Genomic DNA, 24393 nt, shown 5'->3' with positions numbered 1-24393 from the left:
GGTTTGTGTTTGCCTGCAACTCGTCAGTCTTGTTTCTGAGCGACTGAACATTTGCAAGGATTATAGAGGGGAGCGGAATGCGCCTCAGTTTCTGACGTTTTAATCTAAGTCGGACGCCTCCTTTTCCCTCGTCTCCTCACCTTAGCGGAGTAAATTCTGTCTCGTTCATGAGTCTTGTGCCTAGAGATCTCCGTGTTTAAATCTTGGATGAAAAGCGGATCCATATGCATGTCCACACGGTTCGGGTCGTCCCATTGCATTAAGAATTCCCAAGAATATTGCCTTACCGGGTGGCGTGGATGAGGTTGGAAGCTCTGGGCGTGATAGAGCCATAAAGTCCATAGTATAACCACGTAAAGTATCTCCACGATGACTGTTTGCATAAACAGTCATAGACGGTCCAAAAAACATGGTAAAACAATCACGGCAAACAACTTTAGACGACAAAAACACACAGACACAAACACACCTGCTGCAGGTCGCTACAAGAGCAGTGCCCCCTTGGAAGTGTGGAAGTGGAAGGGAACTGTATAGTCTGTACTGGGCTAGATTAAGGGGTGATTCTTAACAATATCTGTCACCCACAACTGCTTGTAGGATATATTTGGGTCGATTAAATCCCTATATCCATCTGAAGGTGGCAGGACAGGTATGTATCCTCATCTGAAGCATTGCATTTTTTAGTTACAATAGAGATAGGCATGTGGCTGCCATAAGCAACATGATGTGGTAGAGCAGAATCAAAGCTGTAACTGTTTCCTGGGCCAGGAAACGAGTTACATTTTTCGCCCCAAAAAAATCTAATTTCCACAATTCTCTCAGGATAATCGAAATATATACTTAAGTCATGTAAATGGAATTATTATAGGGAGTTAGAGTCAGTTTATACAATCATGTAAACGGCTTAATCAGACTATTGCTTTAATTGCAGTATCAGCAATAGTTGTATTATTGTGTGTGTAGCCATTGACAGGGGAGAATGTATCCAAGTGGAATTAACATAATATTTAAAATGTCCAGTAGATGTCACTGGCCCCTATGAAATCCAGTTGGTGACGGTGTGCAAAGTATGGTAGGTATTGTATATGCATGGCACTGGGTTCAGAATTCAGACAGGCTACTACTATTGTCTATGTACTTACACGTTACTGTAATAAATACCTGAAATACCACTCTATGAATATATGCACTTAGCATTCAAAGAGAAAAGACCAGGACATTTAGGATTGATTAGCAAACAGACTGTTCACCTTTATCTTGAACTTTTAAATTGTAATTAATACTAAATACTCAGATCCCAAATTTTACTTCCTGTTCTCACCTTTTCCCAAGCTATATTAGTATTTGAACAGCAACATAAAAAATGGTCTGCAAATGTTTGTTGTATCATTTGATGAACACATATCTCCAAAACGTCAGTTTTGTCAAGAATGCCAAGAATACAGTACAATACAATACAATACTTTATTGTCCCTCAGAGGGAAATTTGTTTTCACAGCTTTGCAGGCCTCACATAAATACATATATGTGGTACACTCAAAATGTGTAATCACTTTTGTGTTTATTTTTGGAATTATTGTTTACATATTGTTATTATTATTATTGTTATTATTTTAAGTATTGTTGAGTACTTTATTTTTGCTGGTTGTAACAAGCAAAAGCATTTCAGTATTGAGGTTGAGACTCAAAGTAATTAATTTCACATTTGTTGCGAGACAAGCCTTAGTTTATTAGGAAAGAGAAGAGCGGAACCAATGAGCCGAGGTGGTGTCGCGCCCCGGTTTCCTAAGGTGAGGATGTTCGGCCCCCCTCCTCAGAGGAAAATTGGGAAGAGAAATGTGTGGTTCGTGTCTTCATTCCTTTGAACATTTCATCTGTGTTTTTCAGGTCAGTACACTGTGAAAATCACAAAGAGAACTACCTCCTAAAGCTAAACTTTATGTAGCACGAGTGTGATGAGTTTAACGGATTTGAGTGTTCAGCGTCAAGTTTAAAAGAAAAGAAGCATGAGAGTGTAGAGCTGCGTACGGCGGCATTGTTAGAAAATGGCGATTGTCACGTTGTGAGCGGAGCACATCATTAACATCAGTGTGTACATTGTATAGCGACATTTTCAATGCTGGGGTTCTGAACACCTGACAAATATTTTGAATAGGGTTATTTCTGTTGATAGGATGCTAATAAGATTTGTGAACAAGTTCATTGCAGAAATGTACTTAGTTAAAGTTTAAGGTGTGAATCCTCAATTTTGTGAGTTTGAATCGAACTGATACTGTATTTTGATTTAAGTAACATTCCCTATGTGATGTGTTGAATGTCTTTTAAATTACTAGTAAAAGTAGCTTAGAGTGAAAGTATGTTGATTTATGTTGCTCAGTGAATTAATAGTACATGTGAGGTGTAACGTGATGTAATTGCACTATATGATAGTAGCCATGGGACCAGCACAGATGCTGAAAAGATGCACTTGAACAAATAGTAATGTTCATTTGGTTAAAAGAGTGTGGTGGAACTGACAATGAGTTAAGAAGGAAGAAAAAAAAGAAAACATATTAATGTACCTTATTGAAAAGTAAGGACAGTGAACCAAACAATGGACATTGAAACAAAGAGACACTAGTGCACTAGGGAAAGTTTTGAATATTTATTTCATGTTTTCACAATTTTGTAATAAACAGGAAAATTGGGAAGAGAAATGTGTGGTTCGTGTCTTCATTCCTTTGAACATTTCATCTGTGTTTTTCAGGGAGCTGAACGACATTGAACCCAAATCATTTATTACTGTGGTGGTTTATTACCCGTAACATATACATATAACACACATAACATTCAGCGTGGCAGTTTGTTCAGTGCCTCGATAGCAGAGGGGACAAAGCTCTTTTTAAAACGGGCCCGTGTACCTGCGACCTGATGGGAGGAGTGAGAAGAGTAAATGAAATGAATTTCAGACTGTTTATCATGTGTTTTGAATAGGTTTCATGCGCCTAATAGCCATAAAACGTGCTCTGCTAATAAAGGATGTATACACTCTTAAGAAGGATGTGTCATTTTAACACATCTGTGTGTCTTCTTTGGGACAATACACACTTGTGTTACTTTTCAACACAAGATATGTTAATAATAACACATGTTGTGTTGCAATGTATTGTCATTAATGTTATGTTGAAAACTACCACAAGTGTGTTGTCCCAAAGAAGACACATAGATGTGTTATGACACATCCGTTTTAAGAGTGTACCTGCATTTAAAGTAAAAAAAACAACAACAACTAAAAAAACAATGACCTGAATTACACAAATGTCCATATCTCACTCTTCTGTGGGCACTATGCTTGAACAACAGGGGCAGAGGTGCAAGCATAAACATGTTCAAAGATTAATGCTAGAGGACAGACAACACACTTTCCATGGAAAATATGTTTGCAGACTGCAAAGTTAGATGAAATTATGTTTTAGCCATGGAGACCTTCATAATCCATCTGTGAGTTAAGGATCATTGTGAAATGGTCGATATGATTCATTCGCTGTGCAGAAAAATTGATGGAATGACACCCAGGGTCAGAGTCTTGACATGGTGTCCGTGAAGGCCTTAGTAATTAAGCTTTTTAAAGACACCTCGTTACCTGACTGCTTTCAACTCACCGTTCCTATGGAAACCTGAGCCGTCAGAGAAAGAGGCTCAGAGAGGTGAGAGGAGGGAGGTAAAAAGACAGAAAGGAGAGAGAGGAGAGGAGGGGTGGGAGGGTGGTGGTGGTGTGTGTGTGCGTGTGTGGGGGGAATTTGCAGTTGTCAGCTCTTTTGAAAAGCTCATCAAGAGAGACGGCCAGAGAATGAATGAAGAGAGAAGTGAGGTAACCCTTTTTGTTCACACACTTCTATTTACGCATTCATTCACCCATTCACTGTCACTCATTCACTGCCATTGACTCACCGATTCACTGTCATTCTTTTACTCACTCATTCACTGCCATTCACTCACTCATTCATTTATTCATTCACTGTCATGCATTCAGTGTTATTTCCTAATTCACTGCCATTCTTTCACTGTCATTCACTCATTCACTGCCATTCATTCACTCACTCATTCACTGTCATACATTACTTCATTCACTCATTCCCACACTTATTTACTATCATTCACTCACTCATTTACTCACCCATTCACTGTCATTCACTCACTCATTCATTTATCTGTTCACTGTCATGCATTCAGTGTCATTCATGCACTATCATTCACTCATTCACTGCCATTCATTCAATGTCATTCATTCACTCATTCACTATCATTCACTCATTCACTGCCATTCATTCAATGTCATTCACTATCATTCATTCATTCACTACCATTCATTCACTGTCATTCATTCACTCATTCACTATCATTCACTCATTCACTGCCATTCATTCAATGTCATTCATTCAGTCATTCACTATCATTCATTCTTTCACTGCCATTCATTCAATGTCATTCATTCAATCATTCACTATCATTCACTACCATTCATTCACTGTCATTCACTCATTCACTGCCATTCACCTAGAAAGTGTACCTTAACTTGACATTGACTTACTCATTCATTCCAGGCTCCACTCATCTTTCATATTAGCCCCATCATTATGCTGTTCTCTTCAACTGAACCTGAGTGTAGGAGGAAATTTCACTGCCTGATGTTGGTTTTAGTGATGAAAAACCTGAAAAATCTGCACAGTTAACTGCTTGTAATGCTGTCAGCTGGAGAGCTGTGTGTCACATCTCGCTGACCACGGCCGAGTGTTCATGCAAAATTCATTTCACAGGTATTTCATTTTTCTGACTGTATTTATTGGAAATTGGATGCAAATTGCATGGCATCCACATTGCATGCCCCCCCAATAAAACAATATAGCATTAACAAACTCTCTCTGTCTCTCTCCCTCTCCCCCACTCTTTCATACACACAAAAACAAGGTACCATGACACAGACATATGCACTCATCAACCCTGACAGATGGCGCTAGTGTCAAGACACACAGCTAGAAAGACATGCGCAAGAGAGAGAGAGAGAGGATGTAGGGGATCATCTTTCATTCAGACCTACTTTCATATTGAACACTACTCAACAGTAGGGACACAGATCCATGGTCAGCTCTGGTCCACTTTTTTCCCACGGCGTAGCCGAGGGCATCACAAGGCAAATTCAGGTCAGCTTCATCAGATGGCCTCTAGAGGGCGTTTTTGACTGTGAGATGCAGTGTTTCCCATACAGAGGCACAAAATCAAATCAAAAGTTTGTCAGTGTATAGCAATAGATCTAAATCGATCTCTAATGCGCCTGATGTGCGCATCACGTCATGTCTGTAATTTGGAGATATACAGACAGCAGACCAGCAGCACTGAACTCAATCCACAGTCTCCCGGTGTGAAAACAAAAGTGAAACTTAACATTCCACAGTCAGTAACGGGGATTTGCAGACAGTAACTCATCTTCGCTGAATACAAACTTTAACAGTAGGTGCCTTTAACGTTACCTTGTGGTATTTCAGTAACGTTAGTGGAATTAGGTAATTTAACTGTGTCGCAGTGCTTCAGTGCGACATGTGCCATGGGTACAGGATCTGTGCTTGCTATGTTTGTAGTAAGTAGCTCAGACAACAAGATTGATATATTAATCAGGGTATTATTTATAGTTGACTGAGGAAACCATCCATTAATGCATCAAGAATGTCATGCAAAACGTATCATGTGCTCCATTTTGTATAATAAAGTTACATTTTAAACTGGAAAAGCTACATGTTTCATGATCTCTGTATAGCTAAGGCTACTATTTAAAACTATCTTTAACTACAAGCTTGTGAGATAACTGTTACACCTGATCAACCAAGGCAAGATCAAAATAAGTTTGTTTTCAGTTACGTTATGCTGCTGTTATAAACAATTCTTTGAAAATTTTCTGACCTCTGTGCTGGCTGCCTGGATGGATAAACACTTGGCTCACTAACAAAGACCACACCACAATGAGTTATAATTAGACAATTTATTGATCGAACGAGGGGTTGAGAATGAAGTGATGAAACGAGGGTCAAGGGTGGAGGGATGAATCAGGGGTCAAGGCGAGGGGGTGAATCGAGGGGTCGAATATCAGCTCAAGGAACCCAGGGAATCGAGACTCAGGGTGGGGGCACTGTCTCGCTGATGGGAAGTCTTCTGGCTCCATCATCCCCCTGTGGTTCCTGTAGTGAGAGAGAGAAGAATGCGAAAGACAGAGAGAAAAAATGGGTTTGGGGGGGAGGGATCTGCGAACTGAGACCTACGAGAGAGAAAGGGTAATGGTTAGGCACGTTTAAATAGAGTGGAACAGGAAATTGAATGTGTTTGAGGCGTGGTCTTTGTTCCCGAACCTTAGTTATAATGATAATAATTTTGTTTAACAACATCTAGTGTTGAATCTTGACAGTTTTTCAATTTGTTAGTGTAAGTTACATTCTTAGAATTTAAATTTTTTAATTTTTAAGTATATTTGTCCCATACTTTGGATTCTGTGTAGTCTGAAATGTGCAGATAAATGTGCACAAACTACAACAAACTAACCGGTTCATGTCTGTAAATGTCCAAATTGACATGTACATTGACATTTTTCTACATAAACCGTAACATATACAGTACGTTGTCTAATTGACTCCAAAAGGACAATATAATACGACTGATTGACTGATTGATTGATTTAACGCACAATAAAGTCAAGAAGACTTATTTCCATTGTGGTCCTCGTTGTACAATGCAATGGTCAGCATGGGCAGGTCTTGACAATGCATGAATCACTTAAAACATAAAAAACATATTATACATTATATAAAGTAACACACTGAAAGAACACATTAATGATTGACTGTCAGCAACTCAGCAGCCATCCCTTCACTGCTCTTTTAAAATGGTTAGCAGTGGCAATTTCTTTGATATGGGATGGCAATAGATTCCATTCCAAATGATTTTTTAAATACTTGGGAACAGAGTCATTCATTACTCTGTGGGTAAGACCCAGCTTCAAATGTCTGACCCTGCTCTCAACTGACAAACATTTTAGTTCTGTGAACTGGGAGCTGTGCTGGCTCATTTCACAAACTAGGCTATGTTTGACTCCCAACCAACAAATTAACAAAGCTACTATTGCATGAGTGCAAGGTATCAGTTAAATGTTTACCACAATTAGTTCAGTCAGAGACACTTACGTCAAAGGAGTTTGGACCATTTATAGCACAAATGGTTATACAGTTGTGTTGGGCTTTGATAGGGGCAGGTTTGGTTATTAGCAATCAATAATTAATAATTGTGAAATTATTAATATTCATAAAATTATTGATGGGAGTCAATATTAACGGGGCACCACCCTGGAATCAGGGACCAATAACCGAATCTTTAATATTGTCTCAAAATGGCTGTTCACCCCCAAATGACAGTGTTTAAGTACCACCGTACATTTATGAGTGAACAGTGAAGGGTGAATTCGTACACAGGCCCTCACAACCAGCTGTTATTACAACACATATGCACAAGGAATCACAGACAACTTCTCTTTAAAACAAGGCCGTAGCCATGGAGTCAACACTGGGGGGGACCAAATCTGCCGGGGGGTCTGGGGGTCCCCCCCCCAGAAAAAATTCAAAATTTGAAAACTCATTTCCTGCCATTCTAAAATATTTAAAAATTCACTAACACATGGGATGAACTTTTTATTTATTTTTTACAATAATGTCTAATAGTGTATTGTATTACATTGCTCTGTTTTTTCTTTTTTCTTTTTTACCTTTTCTTGTTTCATTGAATGTAATGGCAGAGATTAGGGATTAATAAAGTACAACCATAACCATAATCATATAAACAGAAATCTATGCATTGTTATATGAAGACAAGTCCAGATATTGTGGCCAAGGTTTAGCAAATTGTTGTTTTTATTTACATATTTACAAGTAAACTTGGGTGGGCAGAAGGGGCGTTTTCTCCTCTCGTCCTATTTTCTCCTCTCCAGCCCTCTCTCCTCCTCTCCTCTGGTCCTATATTCTCCTCTCCTCTCCAGTCATCTCTTTTCCTCTCCTTTCCTCTGCTGTCTTCTCCTCTCCTCTCCAGGTCTCTCCTCCTCTCCCCTGCTCTCCAGTCATCTCTTCTCCTCTCCTCTCCTTTCCTCGGCTCTCCTCTCCTCTTCAGGTCTCTCCTCTTCTCTGCTCTCCAGTCATCTCTTCTCCTCTCCTCTCCTTTCCTCAGCTCTCCTCTCCTCTTCAGGTCTCTCCTCTTCTCTGCTCTCCAGTCATCTCTCTCTCTCTCTCTCCCTCTCTCTCTTTACTCTGAACGCACCAGAGTGAACATGAAATAAATATTATCAGTAAACAAGTGACTAGAAAGAACGTTGATACACATATGGGGGCCAACAGGAGTCTGTACATTAGGATTAGACTGTTGTGATGTCATTATTCGGTCTTAACCATCAATATTTGCTCCTTTTCTCACTCACCTCCATGTCACCTGCTCTCCCTGCCCTGTCAGCATCCTCTTGCTCTCTCTCTCCCTCTCTCTCTTTACTCTGAACGCACCAGAGTGAACATGAAAGAAATATTATCAGTATTCAAGTGGTGTTTCTTGCCATGATGTTCAGGAATGGATTACTAACCATTTCTGATCTGAATCGCAATGATTATTATATCAAGAAACATTGACTCATCTCTTGTACTACTGTATACTTCTATCATTTGACTGGTACTCATTTTCTCACTGCTCTCAACTTACTTTCCTTTTTTTCTGAGGCCCAAAAAACTGACGAATGTCACTGCCACCCTTCCTCTTGCTCATGATGACACTTACTGTGAATGAAAGATGACTGTAATAAAACTGCTTGCACTTTAATCAAACAAACACTAAAAATTCTATTTATCATAAGCAAGTACAGCTATACAGTATACTATACGAATATGCAATAAATGAAAGCTACTACTGTCTACATAAATTACACATGCAGCGCAACATAAATGATTGAAACTTTACTCAGACTTCACGTGGGCTTTCTGACAAATATAACGTAATAAAGACCTTAACGTTAGTTGAATACGCCTGTGAGCACCATTGTTGGTCGCTGGGTGAATGTGTGGCTAATTAACTTTGCAGAAGTGTGGAGATAGGTCTGGCTATGCGAGACTACTTTCCAGGTAACTTAGCTATGATAGCTAACGTTAGTGATGGTTGATTGATTAGCACTCGCAAATCGGCCCGTTTTCACCAAAAACGTTTGTTTCCAATCTCGGAACCCATCGTCTATCGGTCTGACGACGATTAGACTCTTACAAAATATTATTTATTTCCACAATTACAGTTCCAGCGCAAAATGACATTGATTGTACCTACCCACAGCGGTCGAGCACCGGCTTCTGCTGGGGTACGGCAACACCACTTGGACAAACCACACGCAGAACTGCAGTAATACTAGAACCGATAGTAATAATAATGGCAATTTGTTAAGTTTAGTTATGATTATGATTACATTTGCTAATGATTTGTGATGGCTGCTACCCTAGGTAGAGGGCACCGCCTTTAGTAGGCGGGCCATTGGAACTGATTAGCAGTCCATTCTCCTCATAAGGACAGGTGTGTCAGCCAGCCTTCCTTTGTTTGAGCCTGACAAAGGTTTGGTGTGTAGGGTACTTCTCCTTCTTCTGCAATACAGTTGATGCAGGTAATGCAAGTCTAAGATTGAGAATGAGAAATTGTAATATTTAGTTCATAGTCTTATATTGTTTTGGTGATTCAGATTTTAGGGTGGCTTTGTCCCTCGGTGATTCCTGTGTGGCCTGTGCTGTAGCCCAGTGGTTATGAGGTAGGCGGTGAGTTTATTATACCTGCCCCTCCATAACATTCATATATATGAATGTGTTACCAATATGCACATGTTCAATACTGTAGGTGTGTTCCTATATGGTGAGGATTCAGACTGGTCCCGTGCTGTAGGCCTTTGACAGACATTCCAGGCAGCGATAGGCCAGTCACCCTTTCCTGTGTCACACCAGGCATAGCCTACGCACCATGCAGGTAACCTATGGGTAGTGGTAACAGTAGGAGGATTAATCCCTCCAAGGTAATGTATAAACATCATCCCTCCAATATAGAGGATTGACACCTGCATTCTTTTCCCCTAGGATCCAGTGCCAGGCTGCTGTTTTGCCTAGTGTTGTTTTGCCTAATGTGGCTTTGTCTAGTGACTTATTTGATCAAGTGTTTTATTTGAACTGTTTTATCTGAATAGCATTGGAAATTATATGTTCTTACACTGTGTACGAGACCATTCCTGCTTTAGTGCTGGATTTTTATACTGTTGAAGACTGTTTGTATTGTTAAAAATAAGCTTGTCTATGAACCAACAATTTCCTAATGTACTAGACCTTGCATTTGTATATCTTTCTTTCTTTTGAGCAGAGGGAACGCGCTGCGGGGAGTAGACTGGGTCCTAGTTTGTGTTCACTGCATGCGGTGTGGTAAGCTTTCGGTATGGTGAGCTTTAAAGTTTGCAGTTAACCCTCTTCACCTAGCGTTCATTGGATCTGCCGTGTACTAGTGTGTCTTGGTGTATTGTGTACGTGGTGTGTCGTTATTGGGGTTGTAGTATCTCCCTGCGGTACGTGCCCTTGTCTCACTCTGCCCCCTAGTGGTGGCTTTCCTAAATTATTGCTCTCTGCTGTTACAACCTGCATCAGGCTAGTCGTATTTTATCCATATTTATGATTTGTAATAAAGAGATTATTGTCGGACTAACCTGTTTTCCTTTTAGTTTCTTTGCAGCAGTTTTCCTCTTTCCCTACAGCAAATTAAATAAACATTTTGTGTGTACCGAATGCACGTCTCCCGCTCTGTCTGTAACCTTTTAAATCTAATATTGTGGTAAGGCCCAAGTATTTGGTTGAGTCTGTACATCCTAGGCCATAGGTGGTACAGGACAATTTCCTATTTCTACTGGGCCCGGTCACAGATTATTTCGGACGGCGGTGCGTGGTTGCCTGTCATAGCATAGCAAAAAAAAAATTTTATTTATGTTTTTTCTATCAATATATTGGGGGGGACATTTTGAGCATATTTGAATATTGGGGGGAATGTGTCCCCCCCAATATATATTATAATTACGGCCTTGCCTTAAAAGTCAATAATCAATAACACTTCAGTTAATCAACAACTATTACACAACTATAACTATAGGTCTAAACTAGCAAGCATAAAGGCACAAACAGTTATGGCACATATGGATGTGTGTGTGTGTATGTGTGTGTGTGAGAGAGATGAGAGAGAGAGAACAAAGGGGCTTTGGAACCAAGATGGGGTTGGAGTTAGGCAGCTAAACCAACACCATCTAATCCTTAGGTAGCAATGAATGTGTAATGAGACCTGGGTGTGAGTATGTATGTGGTGGTTAGTAAGAGAAAGGGAAAATAGGGGGGAGCACTCAGGGTAAACCTAGAGGTTCTACTCGCCGTCTAGAGACACAACAATAGCCTTTTACCACACAGAAACTCGGGGTACGACTAGAAAATAGTACACCGGGTTACTGGTCTTTGAACTGGTAAAATGCAGTATATTGGCTTTATACGGTGGCTATTAACACAGATCCAAGCTCAGCGGCATGCAATTGAACACAATCAGCTTTACGTTAACACAATCAAATCAAGCAGCAAGCATAATGATTGAGGTATCTTCACACAGCATAATATGGACGCGGCGGTCCGATGTGCTTCCCAATAAGCACAATTATAGCTTCTGATCAGTCAAGCTTATTTAACACACCTATTCTAGTCTCTGCCCAGAACCAAAGCCTCTTACTTGGGAATCACTCTCGAGTGATTGATGTGTGTTTCAGTCCGTCTTATCGATCCGGTGGGTTCTCCCAGGCGGGTCGGCGGGACCGTTATCTCTCCGTGCACGGAACAACGGCCAGCTGGCTTTCCTCATTGGCAACAATAGATGTCAGCCAGGAGTCGACTTGATTGAAGAAACGCATCCTTACGTCGTCTTCTTGGAGGGAAGGAGTGTCCTTAGCTGTATTCTCTTCCAGTCCACTTCTGCAGGTCTGCTACCCACGGCAGTGCGTGTAAGGAGTTAGAATGCCGGATACACGAACAGCTAGTCTAATCCTTCTGGATCCAACAATGTTACAGCTAACACTAAACAGTCTGGGCTCATCCAGCGAGTTGAAGACTGCGCCTCGGCTAAACAAAAGAACAGTTTGAACGTTTCAAGTACCACCTTGTTAGCAACGAAGTCGCAAGGAAGGGGCGCAGCGTAAAGGTAGCTCTCGAATTTATACTCTTAAGGCCCTGACACACCAAACCGACGTCAAAGAACCAGCGGCGACGAAGGCCGACTGTTGCGTCGCCTCACGTCGCCTGCGTCTGGTCCAAAAAGTTGCACTTGAACACACTGCAAAGACTACAGCCGACGGCCAACTAGCACGTACGTTCTGCGCCTGCGTGAGGGGAAATAACCATATGTCTGATAAGAAGTTGCAAATGGCACTGGCATTGTCAGCCCTTGGTCTTTTGGTTGTGGAAGAAGAAAGGAAGAGGCGGAGGCGAAAAATAAGGAGAAACCGCACTAAATGGGTGAAATCATGAATAACGTTTTCGCTCGGCTCTTTCCTATTCAGTTCCACATGTTGAAGGAATTTATCAGTCCAATCAACCAGAGGCAAAACACGAACTACCTATCAGAGTGATCTCTCTCACCGACGGGCTCCGACGCCAATTCAACATGCTCAATTGGCCGAAAAGCCGCCGACAGGGTCCGACTAGTGCCGACGGTGTGGGACACACCGCAAAAACTAGGGACACCGACACTTACCGACGGCCCGACATTGGCCGACGGCCGACCGTCGGCCTGGTGTGTCAGGGCCTTTAGTGACGTCATGGGGACATCCCGGGGCTCGTCCGAGTCTCGTCCAATGAGAGACCGGAGGTTGGGTTCCAGCCAGTTCACACCTAAATGTGAACTTCAGGGCCTGTTGGATTTGTCCGAGTCTCGTCCAATGAGGGACTGGAGTTTAGATTCAAACCGGTTCACACCTAAGTGTGAATTCTAGGGCCTGCTGGAATCTATTGTTTGAGGCTTTTAAGTTTCCAGGTAGGCCACAGATTTAGGCTTTTAATTTTACAAGTAGGCCTTTCCTTTGTTTAACCACATGGCCTGGCCCAACAGTTGTATTTGGCAGAAAAGGCTCTGCTCTTGAGGATGCTCCCCAAATGAATCCAAGCAGCATTAGAGAGATTCTGCAAGGAGCGCAATAAACCCCCCAAGGCATAGCAGACATATTAATAATATGAAAACCAACATAAAACCAGATATAATTTGGAGATAGCTTGCACAAGCATCCTGTGTACAGATAATAGTAGGAGGAGGCTGGGGTGATGGAGGGAATTTGCATCGACTTGGGTCAACAGCAGCAGAGGCATGAATGATCAGCAATGTGAGCTGTCAGATAATAAAGACCGTCTCATTGACTTGTTTGAATGTGATTGGTGAAGAGAGTCAGCTGTTGGATTGGATATCAGCTGATAGTGTGCACGACTTCAGTGTTCTGCCTGAACTAACGTGATGCTCCATTTTAAGTATCAGCCTTATTACAGTTCAGTGTTAGCCCAATTATGTTAGCATAATTACACTTGCACTTTGATGGATTGGAGTCATAAAAATAATATTCACAACACAAAAACACTGTGTCTGCTGGACTGAAGCTATACCAACAACAGCTGTATGTTTGGCTTTCCAGCGGTGATGGGCTTTGCTGGTAGCAATAAAAGCTGCCTACGTCTGGTCCATATGCCCTTGTTTATCCTAAAGTCTATATAAAACATGGGAGCCATGAGGAAAGCTCTGTGGAGACACAGGTAGAAACTGTAATGTCTGGAAGCAACTTCAACAACACCCATTCAGCTGCAGACAGACAGCAGTTTACATGGTCCCCATACAAGATGATTACAGTAGTTTACATGGTGTCAAGTTGCTGCAATAGTACTTCACAGGAATAGATAGCACATAAAGTATTTCATAATTTTTCTGCATATTACAAAGTGCAGTGAGGAAGTTGGTAAGTAAAAATTCTTTGAGCCAGAATTCCGTCTTAGTTTTAACTACTGTAGGTATCTGCTGTTCCTATATTGTAATGCATTTGATGTGCAAATCCAGTTGCAGAACAGGATGGTGATGGCAGGGCCTGTTCTCCAACCCCTGCCTTGGATACTGAGGCCCAGATTCGCAGATTTGTGTAGAGAAGAGAGCGCTCTATCACAAATGACCTAACCAGAAAGCCATGCTATTCACTAAACATGTGCAGTGGAAAGTGTGATAATAAAGCATCTTTGTGCCTGTCATGGTCATGCATATGTAAATTATATATATATATCTTATTTTGCCAATAAAATATTTATTTTTAGGTGAGGCCACGCAAATCAAGATAACACCGAATTCACTAACACTTTGCAACACCAATTCCCAAGGAACTAGTGCCCTTCAGCCTCTTTCACCTCAGATCAACTCTCCACCACAACACCAAAATTACTCTGCACTGGAGACACAACTTTTTCAAATCAGAATGGATGTGCCAAGGTCCCCAATATCTTGTCAAAACTCAAGAATGTGGGCCAGTTTGGTGAAATACTTTTCACAAAATGAAGAAATGACTAAAAAGGTTAAGGACACTGATAGCTGCCAGTTGGGGCTCATGCAATGTATTTCTGCTATAAACTCCAATGGGTAGGTTGAAGGGAAATTACAGTTGTGCGACAGCAGATGTGTGTGAGAGAAATAATCTATATATAGAGAGACTAATGCTTAACAGGGTGGCTCTGTGACGCAGTCTATACACCCTGGTGGTTCACACCTCTGTGGAAGTGCAGAGCACCCAGACACCTGAGAAACACACTGACAGGATTTACTAATGAGGTCTCTTTGTAAAGCAGAATGGAGTTCATCTCCACTGAGCTGCAAGGAAAGCTAGAGCAGCTCTAGCCTGTCCCACTCAGCCTCTGTCAGAGAATTTGTTTTTCTGGGCAGCAGATACAGACTCCTGAAGGCCAAGATGAATAGAATGAAAAACTCCTACAATACATGTGCAATAAAATTGCTGAATTGCACTACGAAGGCTATGACTGATTAACTGATCAATTTATCTATTGATCAACTATTAGTATTGTTTTCTGCTGCTGTTGCCAGAAATAACAGCATCAGATCTCCGGTACTTGTTTGATGGTGACCTTACCAGTAGAGAGGCAAGTCAGGTGGCTACCAGCTTAACATTAGCATTTCAACCAAACCACAGCACATGTACAGTGCCTACATGACCATACTACACACTGATACCAAGGCTACAACAACAAAACCTTATGCCTCCAATTTCAGTGGTATTCATTTAATGTTGACCTGGTTCTCTGTGTGCTGAGCAAATTTCATGACCCAAGGACCTGTGAAAACAAATTCAAATCATATTCACTAATGTTGAAAATACATGGGCATCAAGTGGAAAATGAGTCTTCTAGAAAATTTGATCACATTACACCTGTTTTGACAAACCCTTCACTGGCTCCCAATTCAAGCCAGATCTGACTTCAAAGTGCTTCTGCTAACGTATAAATCATTACACAGGCTTGGGCGGTCATAATTATCTGACCTAATCATCCCTTATGTACCAAGGGCAGGAAATTAAGCTTGCCTGATTGTCCAAGGCGAGTGATTGAGTGAATGGGTGAGTTCAGAAAAGGGAAGTGATTCCTCACGTGAATTAAAAAGTGTATAAAAGATCAAACCATGTCTCAAACCATGTATTTCACACAAACATTGAGTCAAGGTGCCACTAAAATGTCAATGGCTCATTGCATACCAATGTATTGCTTGTGTGTCACTTCTTCCACACAAATGCAATGCAATCCAAATGCTTGTCGCTACCTGAGCCTGCCAATCAGAACTCTGCCCTGTTGCCATAGCAACAACACTCAAAGCTGAGGCGACAGACAGGCAGTAAGTTCTTTAGGTCACTGACAGAAGTAGACAACATAAACCGCAGCAGCACTACTAACGAACCTTAACTAAAAAAGAGGGGAGTAGGATACAATTTTAAAGCACGGTTAACTCTGCCAACGAAGTTGGAATGAGGTTTTTGCTTTCATCCCTGTCTGTTTGTCTGGCAATTTGTTGGAACATCACATTACTGTGATCACTGATCTAGTAATGAATATAGCCACAAACGGCAACTGTAGGGGTCCAAGCACAATATGCCAATATGACTGAAGATGACTTTTGAAAAAGAAGAAGAAGAAGGATTTGGAGGATATCAACATGTGGGATGTGGTCCACCCAGGTGATATTAAGGATTTTCTGGAGGTAGTGAATGTGAAAACCCTCCAGACGCCTGAGGTAAGAGCGGTATACTGTCCAGACCTCAGCACCATATAGTAGTGTGACGAGACACACCAAAAAGTTGGCCAAAAGCAGCTGAGGCTTTGTTGATGTGGGCCTCAATGTCCTCATCAACCAGGCAGGATGGAGTCAGAATGCTGCCAAGGTAGCAGAAACGGTCAACAACATTGAGAGGCGTACCAGCTATGGCGAATTGAAGAAGTTGAGTGGCTGGAGACTGCTGCTGGACAATTAGCTTGGTTTTTTGAGTGTTTACCTGAAGGCTGAGTGAGCGGTACACTGCAGACACAATGTCAAGTGCTTTTTGTATGGCTGAGGGGGAGTGACAGTCGTCTGCGTACTGCAGCTCATGGATGGTGGAGATGTTGCATTTGGTGAGAGCTTGCAGCTGTCAGAGATTGAAGAGACTGCCGTCAAGACAAAACTGTATCTGTATGCCATCATCAGGGATTTGTGGGAGAAGAGAGTGACTGCAGCTAGGAACAGGTTGAATATTACCGGAACTAGTACACAGCTCTGTTTAACCCCCACCTTCACTGGGAAGGACCGTGATTATATCCCACTGGCAAGGACTCTTGCTTCCATGCCATTGTGGAGTTGCTTGAGGTTGTTTAGAAACTGAGATGCAATTCAAATTTGTTCAGTAGTATCCACAGGATTGTTCAATCCACTGTATCGAAGGCCTTGTCACATCTATGAATGCAATCAATGTCAATGTATGAATGCAATCCTTGTTTTGTTCTCTGTGCTGCTCCTGGATTTGGCGGATGACAAAAATCATGTCAGATGTATTCCGGTCTTTTCTGAACCCAGCCTGAGACTCTGGAAGGATGTTATTGTTAATGTGTGTTGTAAGGCAGAGCAGCATGACACGTGCTAGCACTTTGCTAGTCACAGAGAGTAGAGAGATGCCACGACTGTTTCCACACACTGATTTGTCACCTTTCTTTTTATATATGGTGACAATGTCCTTCCACTCTTGAGGGATGGTTTCCTGTTGCCAGACCTGCAGGATGAAGTGATAAAGGCTCCTGGTAAGGAGGTAATCGCCATTCTGTAGAAGCTCAGCAGGAATTCCATCAGCGCCAGAGCTCTTGTTGTTTTTCAGGCTTCTTATAGCTGACAGAACTTCTGTGAGCTGTGGTGGTTCATCCAGTGAGAGGACCTTTGGGAGGTCTGAGTGAGTCCAGGGCTGATGTGTTGGAGGGGTTATTGTGGTTGAGGAGGTTGCTGAAATGCTTGGCCCAGTGCTCCAGGATCATGGTTTTCTCCTTGAGGAGCACTGAGCCATCTGCTGACTGAACAGGAGTGATGTTGCATTTCGGAGGGCCGTACAGGGTTTTGACAGCGGAGTAGAAAGCATAGGTGTTGTTTGTGTCAGCATGGCTATGGATTTCCTGAGCTTTTCTGAGCCACCACCCATTATGCTCTTTTTGTAAAGCACTTTTTATTTATATATTATTTATTTAACCTTTATTTAACCAGGTAATATCTCATTGAGATTAAAAGGAAATCTCTTTTACAAGAGCGACAAGAGGGCCGCATTGAACAGTTACATATAAGGACAACATAACAGCCTAACAAGAACAATAGTTAACACACACATACATATTCCATTAAAACAGGTGAAGAAGATTAATGGTGCTGTTGATTCACGAAAATAGAGCCCATCATGTTTCTCTTTGTCTTATGGGCAATGACAATGAGAAAGGGAAACACATGTTATTGTCGATTTTATTGTATTGCACGGTCCCCCCTGGTGAGGGATCACTCTTTGAATTGGGGCACCCAGGTTTCTTCCATTTTTTTTCCTAATAAGGTTTTCCCATCATAGGATGTGTGACTTGGTAGGGTTTAGATGTAGCATGTAACTTAATCTTCTGAATAGAAAAGGGATATTGATGGTCGTGTGTGATGTAAAGTAGTGTTGCTGATAACAAGGGGCAGGTGACAGCGAGTGTAGTGGACTTGGGTCTGCTGAGTCTGTTTCTGGTGGGATGCTGGAATACACTGTTGAGCCTTCTTGAGGTGTCGTGGGCCTAATTCAACGAAACAATGGTGAAGGATGGTGCCCACTTAATAACCCCAATGATTTGCCTACACTCACCCTGAAACTAGAGTAGGTACCTGGTGAATGTTGCTGCCTGTCTTATGGTGCTGTAGATTTATGACGGTGTAGCCTGATGTTTTCTATGGTACTCATTGGTATGGTAGAATACCATTCTGTTAAACTCTGTGTTGGGCCTCTATATGAATGCTCACCTTGGAGTATGGCACAAGGGATATTAATATCATATCCTGTGTATTGATAAATCCCTTTCTTCACTGAGGGTCTAAGGTTGGTGGTGCCAGTTAGGCTAGGCTAGGTAGGTTAGGTAGGCCTGTTATGTCTTTTCAGCATGCTATATTGTGTCTTGTGCTTTGTGTCCTTTGAGACATGCTTTGTGATGATGGGCTGTAATAAATAAACTAGGGCTGTGATTGTGTTTTTGTTTTTTTTTACACGCCGCAGCCGAGGGCAGAGGGCATCTGTGGCTGGGAGATGCAGTGTTTCCCATATATAAAATAAAAAGTTAGTCAATGTATAGAAATTGAACTAAATCGATCGCTAATGCGCCTGATGTACACATCATCATGTCTGTCATTTGGCAATGCACAGACCAGCAGACCGGTTTTGCAGTCAATCCGACAGTTGCCCCCGTTGTGAAAATGCAAGTGAAACACGTTTCAAACTCACATATGTTACAGGTCCTGAATGAAGCGCTGGGCACAAACTGGTGCAACACATTTATTTACAGGGGGGTTACCTGTGCAAACCATTTAACACAGTGGTCAGCAATGCTCATCATCTCTTCGAGGCACTAGCTCTATCTCTGACCTCTGAACTTCCCTGTATATACTTGAGCTTAGAGTCCTGCTTTACACATACACTCAATGGACTTCACTTATTTTAGCCATCTAGTACGCCATGCTACCAACATTTACATGTTTAGGCTGCACCTTGACATCTTCCACATAACACAGAAACAACACTGAACATATATATCAATAAACATATTTTAAGTTCCATAAATGTCTCTTGCTCAGCTAACTAATTCAGAACATCACATTACACATTAACCTCTATTTACAGGATGACCTAGCCAGTCTAACTAGCCCTGCTACCCATTATATCTGCTGGCAGGGAAATACAGTAAACCTAGCTTTCCAACCTATATTTCTACAGGCTTAACGTTACAGGTCTGACTTGGCTGGCTAACTCTCTGTATTCTAGCAATATTCTTACTTTTAAACGCTCTGAACACAAATAACATCATCTACAAGACACAGTAAATGCTATTAACAAAACATAAACATTTCACGGACTTTACCTAAACAAAATGGCCGCTAACGCTAACCCTTGCTAATCGCTAATTCTAACCGCTAGCGCGAGTTGCTAATGTTAATCGCTAGCGCGATTCACTAATACTTTCAGCACATACTCACATCCCGGCCCCACACATTCAAATTTCCTTTGTATCCAACCCCAAACCAATGTCCATAACACTTACACTTAAGAGTTTACTTTTGTCAGTTCTTACGTCTGTGCAAAACATTTAACACAGTGGTCAGCAATGCTCATCATCTCTTCGTGGCACTAGCTCTATCTCTGACCTCTGAACTTCCCTGTATGCCACGAAAGTGATGCGTGCTGACTGCTAAACTCAGAGCGCCCTCTGCTGCCCTTTTACTGTCCTAGCACAGACACATATAATAGTCTTTGGTTCTGCCACTGGCACAAATAACAATAAATCCTCACAATGTCTAGGCTATACTTTTTGAAATGGGAGGGGGGGGGGGGGGGGGGGGTACTACTATGCTTCAGTGTTTTGCTCTATAATATAGTCTGTTGAAACTCCTTATGGGCCACACATACATTGGTAACAGTATTTGTAAACAGTAACACGTCTGCTTCCCTACAAACTTTAACGGTAGGTAACATTATTACTTTTTGGTTGACCTTTGAGTATTACCTTTGAGTTTTAGGCAGAAGGTTTCAGCTGGCACTTGGACATGTAGCTTTTGTTATTATTTCAGTTAGTGCATATAAAGAAATATGCCTTTTAAGCTGAATTTTGATGGTTTTGATGGAAATTACTGATCCGTAGTTCACAGGGGAGAGTCTGTGTTTTCAGTTAAAAAGATGCCATTAAACAATAGTATTAAAATATACTTCCTTTGTGTTGATGCTACATTAATTTGGTAATTTAATGATTAATTTGGTCATTCTATGTTTAAATATCTATGATTATAAGCTCCAGTCTCAAGAAATAAAGGAGTGATTAATCGCGATTAATCGTTATGTATTAGTTATGTATTTTTGATCTATTCTATCTATTCACAGCCCTAAAATAAACTCTACTTGATTAGACTTTACCATTTGAGAAGCTGTAGATTCATCCTATTTGCCCAAATTAAATTCTGATATTGGTATGGTCACTGGTGGTAAAGCTTCTCCACACAGGAAGTGATGGATCCAAACTTAAGAGTGAAATCCAGTGTCTGCTAAACAGCAGTGAGCGAGCACTCCGTCCAGAGAAAGTTGGGCTCACCAACGTTAGATCTTTTGCCTCTCTGGTCCTTTTGGTATCCTTTGGTATAAAGCATCACATTCCAGCTGGGGTTGTGGTAGTTAACTAATCAGTCTACATCTTACAGGATTTCTGGGTATTGAAATTAAAAATGTTCAACTGTTACCTCTTGCTACCATTTAGAGTCATGGACAAGAAAAGTTGCCTAGTGCAGTTCTAACATTGATTGCAATGAAAAGTTCTAACAGTGTAAAGGCCACTTTGAACTAAAGTGCATTAAAACATGGTTTTGTTGTGAGAGAGGACTTGTATAACTATATCTGGGCCTATGAGTTCATGTTGGGCCTTGGCCAGATAGCATTTGCAATGACTTTTCTGGTTTGTTTTGGTCTACTTCAGTACCACATGGCTACGGTTTCCCACATAGGACAAACCAATGACTGTCAGAAAGTTTAGACAATCACAGCACAAAGTATTCAAAAGTCAGCATACTTCTGTGACTGAAAATGTACCTGCACCTACAATGCAATAAATCCTACCCATCTGGTAGTCCAAGCAGGTTAAAACAAACGCTATGAAGCTATGAATTATGTGCAACTGCTGTTTGATGCCGGTCTGGTTCATTTGTATGAACCTTCACTGGAATTTAGAAATGTGTTTATTTATACGTATATGTGCTTTTATATGTGTTCATGGTGTGTGCATGTGTGTCTGTACATGTACATTCGCTTGCTATGTATGTGTGTGTGTGTGTGCATGTGTGTTGAGGCAGAGTAAATATTTTGCTGAATGGGAAACAAGGCTGTTGTGATGCTTTGTGCATAGATGGATGACCAATTACAGTACATGATGACATCACTACACACATACACACACACACACACACACACACATACTGTACACACGGCTCATGTGCTCTGACACACTGTATGCACACACACACATGAATTCATCACAGTTGTGGAGAGAGTCTTGCACATAAATATTAATATAGCCTACAGCTGCCCTCAGAGAAACATTTACATTCATAATGCTAAGTTTTTGGAAAGGGAGAGAGAGATAGGTGGAAATATAGAGAGGTATTGGGAGGTAGAGAAGGAAAGATGAGAGAGAGAGGTAGAGAGGTGGAGAGAGAGATGACAAAGGGAGGTAGAGGTGGAATGAGAGGAAGCTGCTGAGAGGGGAGGAGTGGTAGAGAGACTAATCAACTGGCTTTAGCGTAGAAGTGGGGAGGGCCATACAGAAGACCACAGGGGAGAAAGAGAGAGAGCGGTTTCTATAATTTTTCCCTCCACATATCTGATTCTGAGGAAGCTGTGTATGGTTCAGTTAGGAGACAGAAAAATAAAGAAGTAAATGAGAGAGAGAGAGAGAGAGAGAGAGAGAGAGAGTGAGAGAGCTGTGTATTGTCAGTGCTCTTGCAGGATCACAGTGGCCTTGAAGGATGAAGAGCAGGGAGGAGGAGGAGGCGGGGGGCCAGCCTTCCTCCTGAACGCAGCAGGCAAAACCTCCACAGCACCGCCAGCCTCCACCAGGACTACCAGGGTTACAGCCCAGGGAGAGCAGTCTCTGGCTTCACCCCAGTAGGGAGCTCCTCTCCGGGGAGAGCTCTGAGGGAGAGAGCACTTTCCCCTCTCCAAACACACCTACTGACAGAGCGAGAAGAGAGGATTGTACATAAAAAGCTGAAATGACAGAGCCCACGTCAAAGAAACAGGGATTTAAAAAGTGTCGGAGTGCCACTTTCAGCATTGATGGCTTCAGCTTTACCATCGGTAAGAGGCTGTGTGTGTGTGTGCTGGTGTGGTTTGGTTTATTTATGTGTGTGTGCGTGTATGTGTGTGTGTGCGGTGTTTTGTAGGTGCCACTGTGTAGCTGAACAGATGGTGTTCTTTGCTCTTGTTTTATTATATTTGAAGTGTGTGTGCTCAGTCTGCTGGTATACATCTCACTTTATCCACTGTATCTGCAGCAGCTCTTTGACCCAACATCCTTTACATCATCTTTCAACTGCACTTTTTTTCTTTGCTTCAAAAGAAACAAAACTAAAACAAAAGATGCAGTAATTGTGTTGTGGAACAGTACTTTCAACATTTCCATACCGATGACTATTTCTGGTTTTATTAAATAGAAAGCGACAGAAAAGATTGGAGAGAGAGGATGTTGTCAGTTAGTACACAGTGTTCTCTGCAAAATTATGATTTAGTAAAATCTACTAGATTTGGTTATTTATTTTAACCAGTCTATATTCAAGGAATATTGACAGATCTCACGTTCATACTGGGAGCTGACCAGTACAAACATAGTCTTTTAATGTTGGTCAGTGGGAGATGCCCAGCACAACCACAGTTTCCAACAGCAGCTTTGGAGGGAGGAGAGAGTAGAGGTTGTGTACTTTAATAGTTACAGACAGTAGAGGTTGTGTACTTTGTGTACCAAGTGTGTACCAAGGACTAAATACATCTAAATGGATTGTGCGTGTACAGTATTAATACAGTATTAATTTTCCTTTTCCTTTTTAAAGCACCTGATTCCTTTATGTTTGTAGCATGTTAAACCCATATCTAGCATCATCATTCACTTCTGCCTGTCAGCTCCCTGTTTTCAGTTGGACATTGTGAGAAGGGAAATAATGACCATGATGCACTGGGGTGGACGTCTGTGTCCTCCAATCAGATCTCTCCATTTCAACCAAATGCAGTGTGATTGGCACAGTGCATATCTGTTGCATAATACTCTACACACTACATAGAAATGACTCACAAGCACTTTTTCATCTGCTTGTTATTTTATTTTATTTTTTTCAACCCCGCCCCAAGCGTTATTATGACTGTCAAATGGGAAGACATGGAACAGCTGAACACAGTGTTATTTTCCTCAATATGAGTTGAACAGAGTTATCACCGGCATCCATGTACAGAGGTTAATCTTAGGTTCAGGTTAATCTGTTTACATCAACCTTTAATACCCTGTGATTGAGTCTCCCTGTTGCCATGAGTAAACCAGTTAACAGAATATTACCCCTCCCTCTTTGACTGAGAAATAGCAGCTTATTTCTAATACAGGAGAAAGAAATCATGATCCCAATAGTATTTGTAATAGTAACTCATGGTGTCACTGACCTGCAGCAAGGCAGGTGCATTACCAAACGCATAACTTTATCTGGCCCAGGGGAGTCATTCTCCGTACATATGTAGCCTAATATGTAATTTGTGACCAATTATCTGATCATCTAAATAGGAGCAAGTTTTCTACTGAAACTGCCAATTGTTACTTTGTCGAATAAATCAAATCTAGTGCTGACAAAGTTGCCATGGTTGGTGCACTTGTGAACCATAATGGTCTTCTTTCAGAACTGTCAAAATGTACTTTCACTACTAATGCCTTGGCATGAATGTCATATTTAACCATTAGG

General features: G+C 41.5%; 1 protein-coding gene across 1 annotated transcript in view; it reads left to right on the top strand.

Moving 5' to 3' along the window:
- The first annotated feature begins 22668 nt into the window (after positions 1-22668).
- pde1ca (phosphodiesterase 1C, calmodulin-dependent a) overlaps positions 22669-24393 on the top strand; it is a 169698-nt gene continuing 167973 nt past the window's right edge. The window contains exon 1 of the mRNA XM_078291305.1: positions 22669-22753. Within this exon, the coding sequence (XP_078147431.1) occupies positions 22669-22753 (85 nt within the window). The remainder of the gene's footprint in view (positions 22754-24393) is intronic.

The sequence above is a fragment of the Centroberyx gerrardi genome, chromosome 22 (genome assembly GCF_048128805.1).
Source record: "Centroberyx gerrardi isolate f3 chromosome 22, fCenGer3.hap1.cur.20231027, whole genome shotgun sequence".
Classification (NCBI taxonomy): Eukaryota; Metazoa; Chordata; class Actinopteri; order Beryciformes; family Berycidae; genus Centroberyx; species Centroberyx gerrardi.
This window is presented reverse-complemented; position numbering and strand designations above follow the sequence as displayed.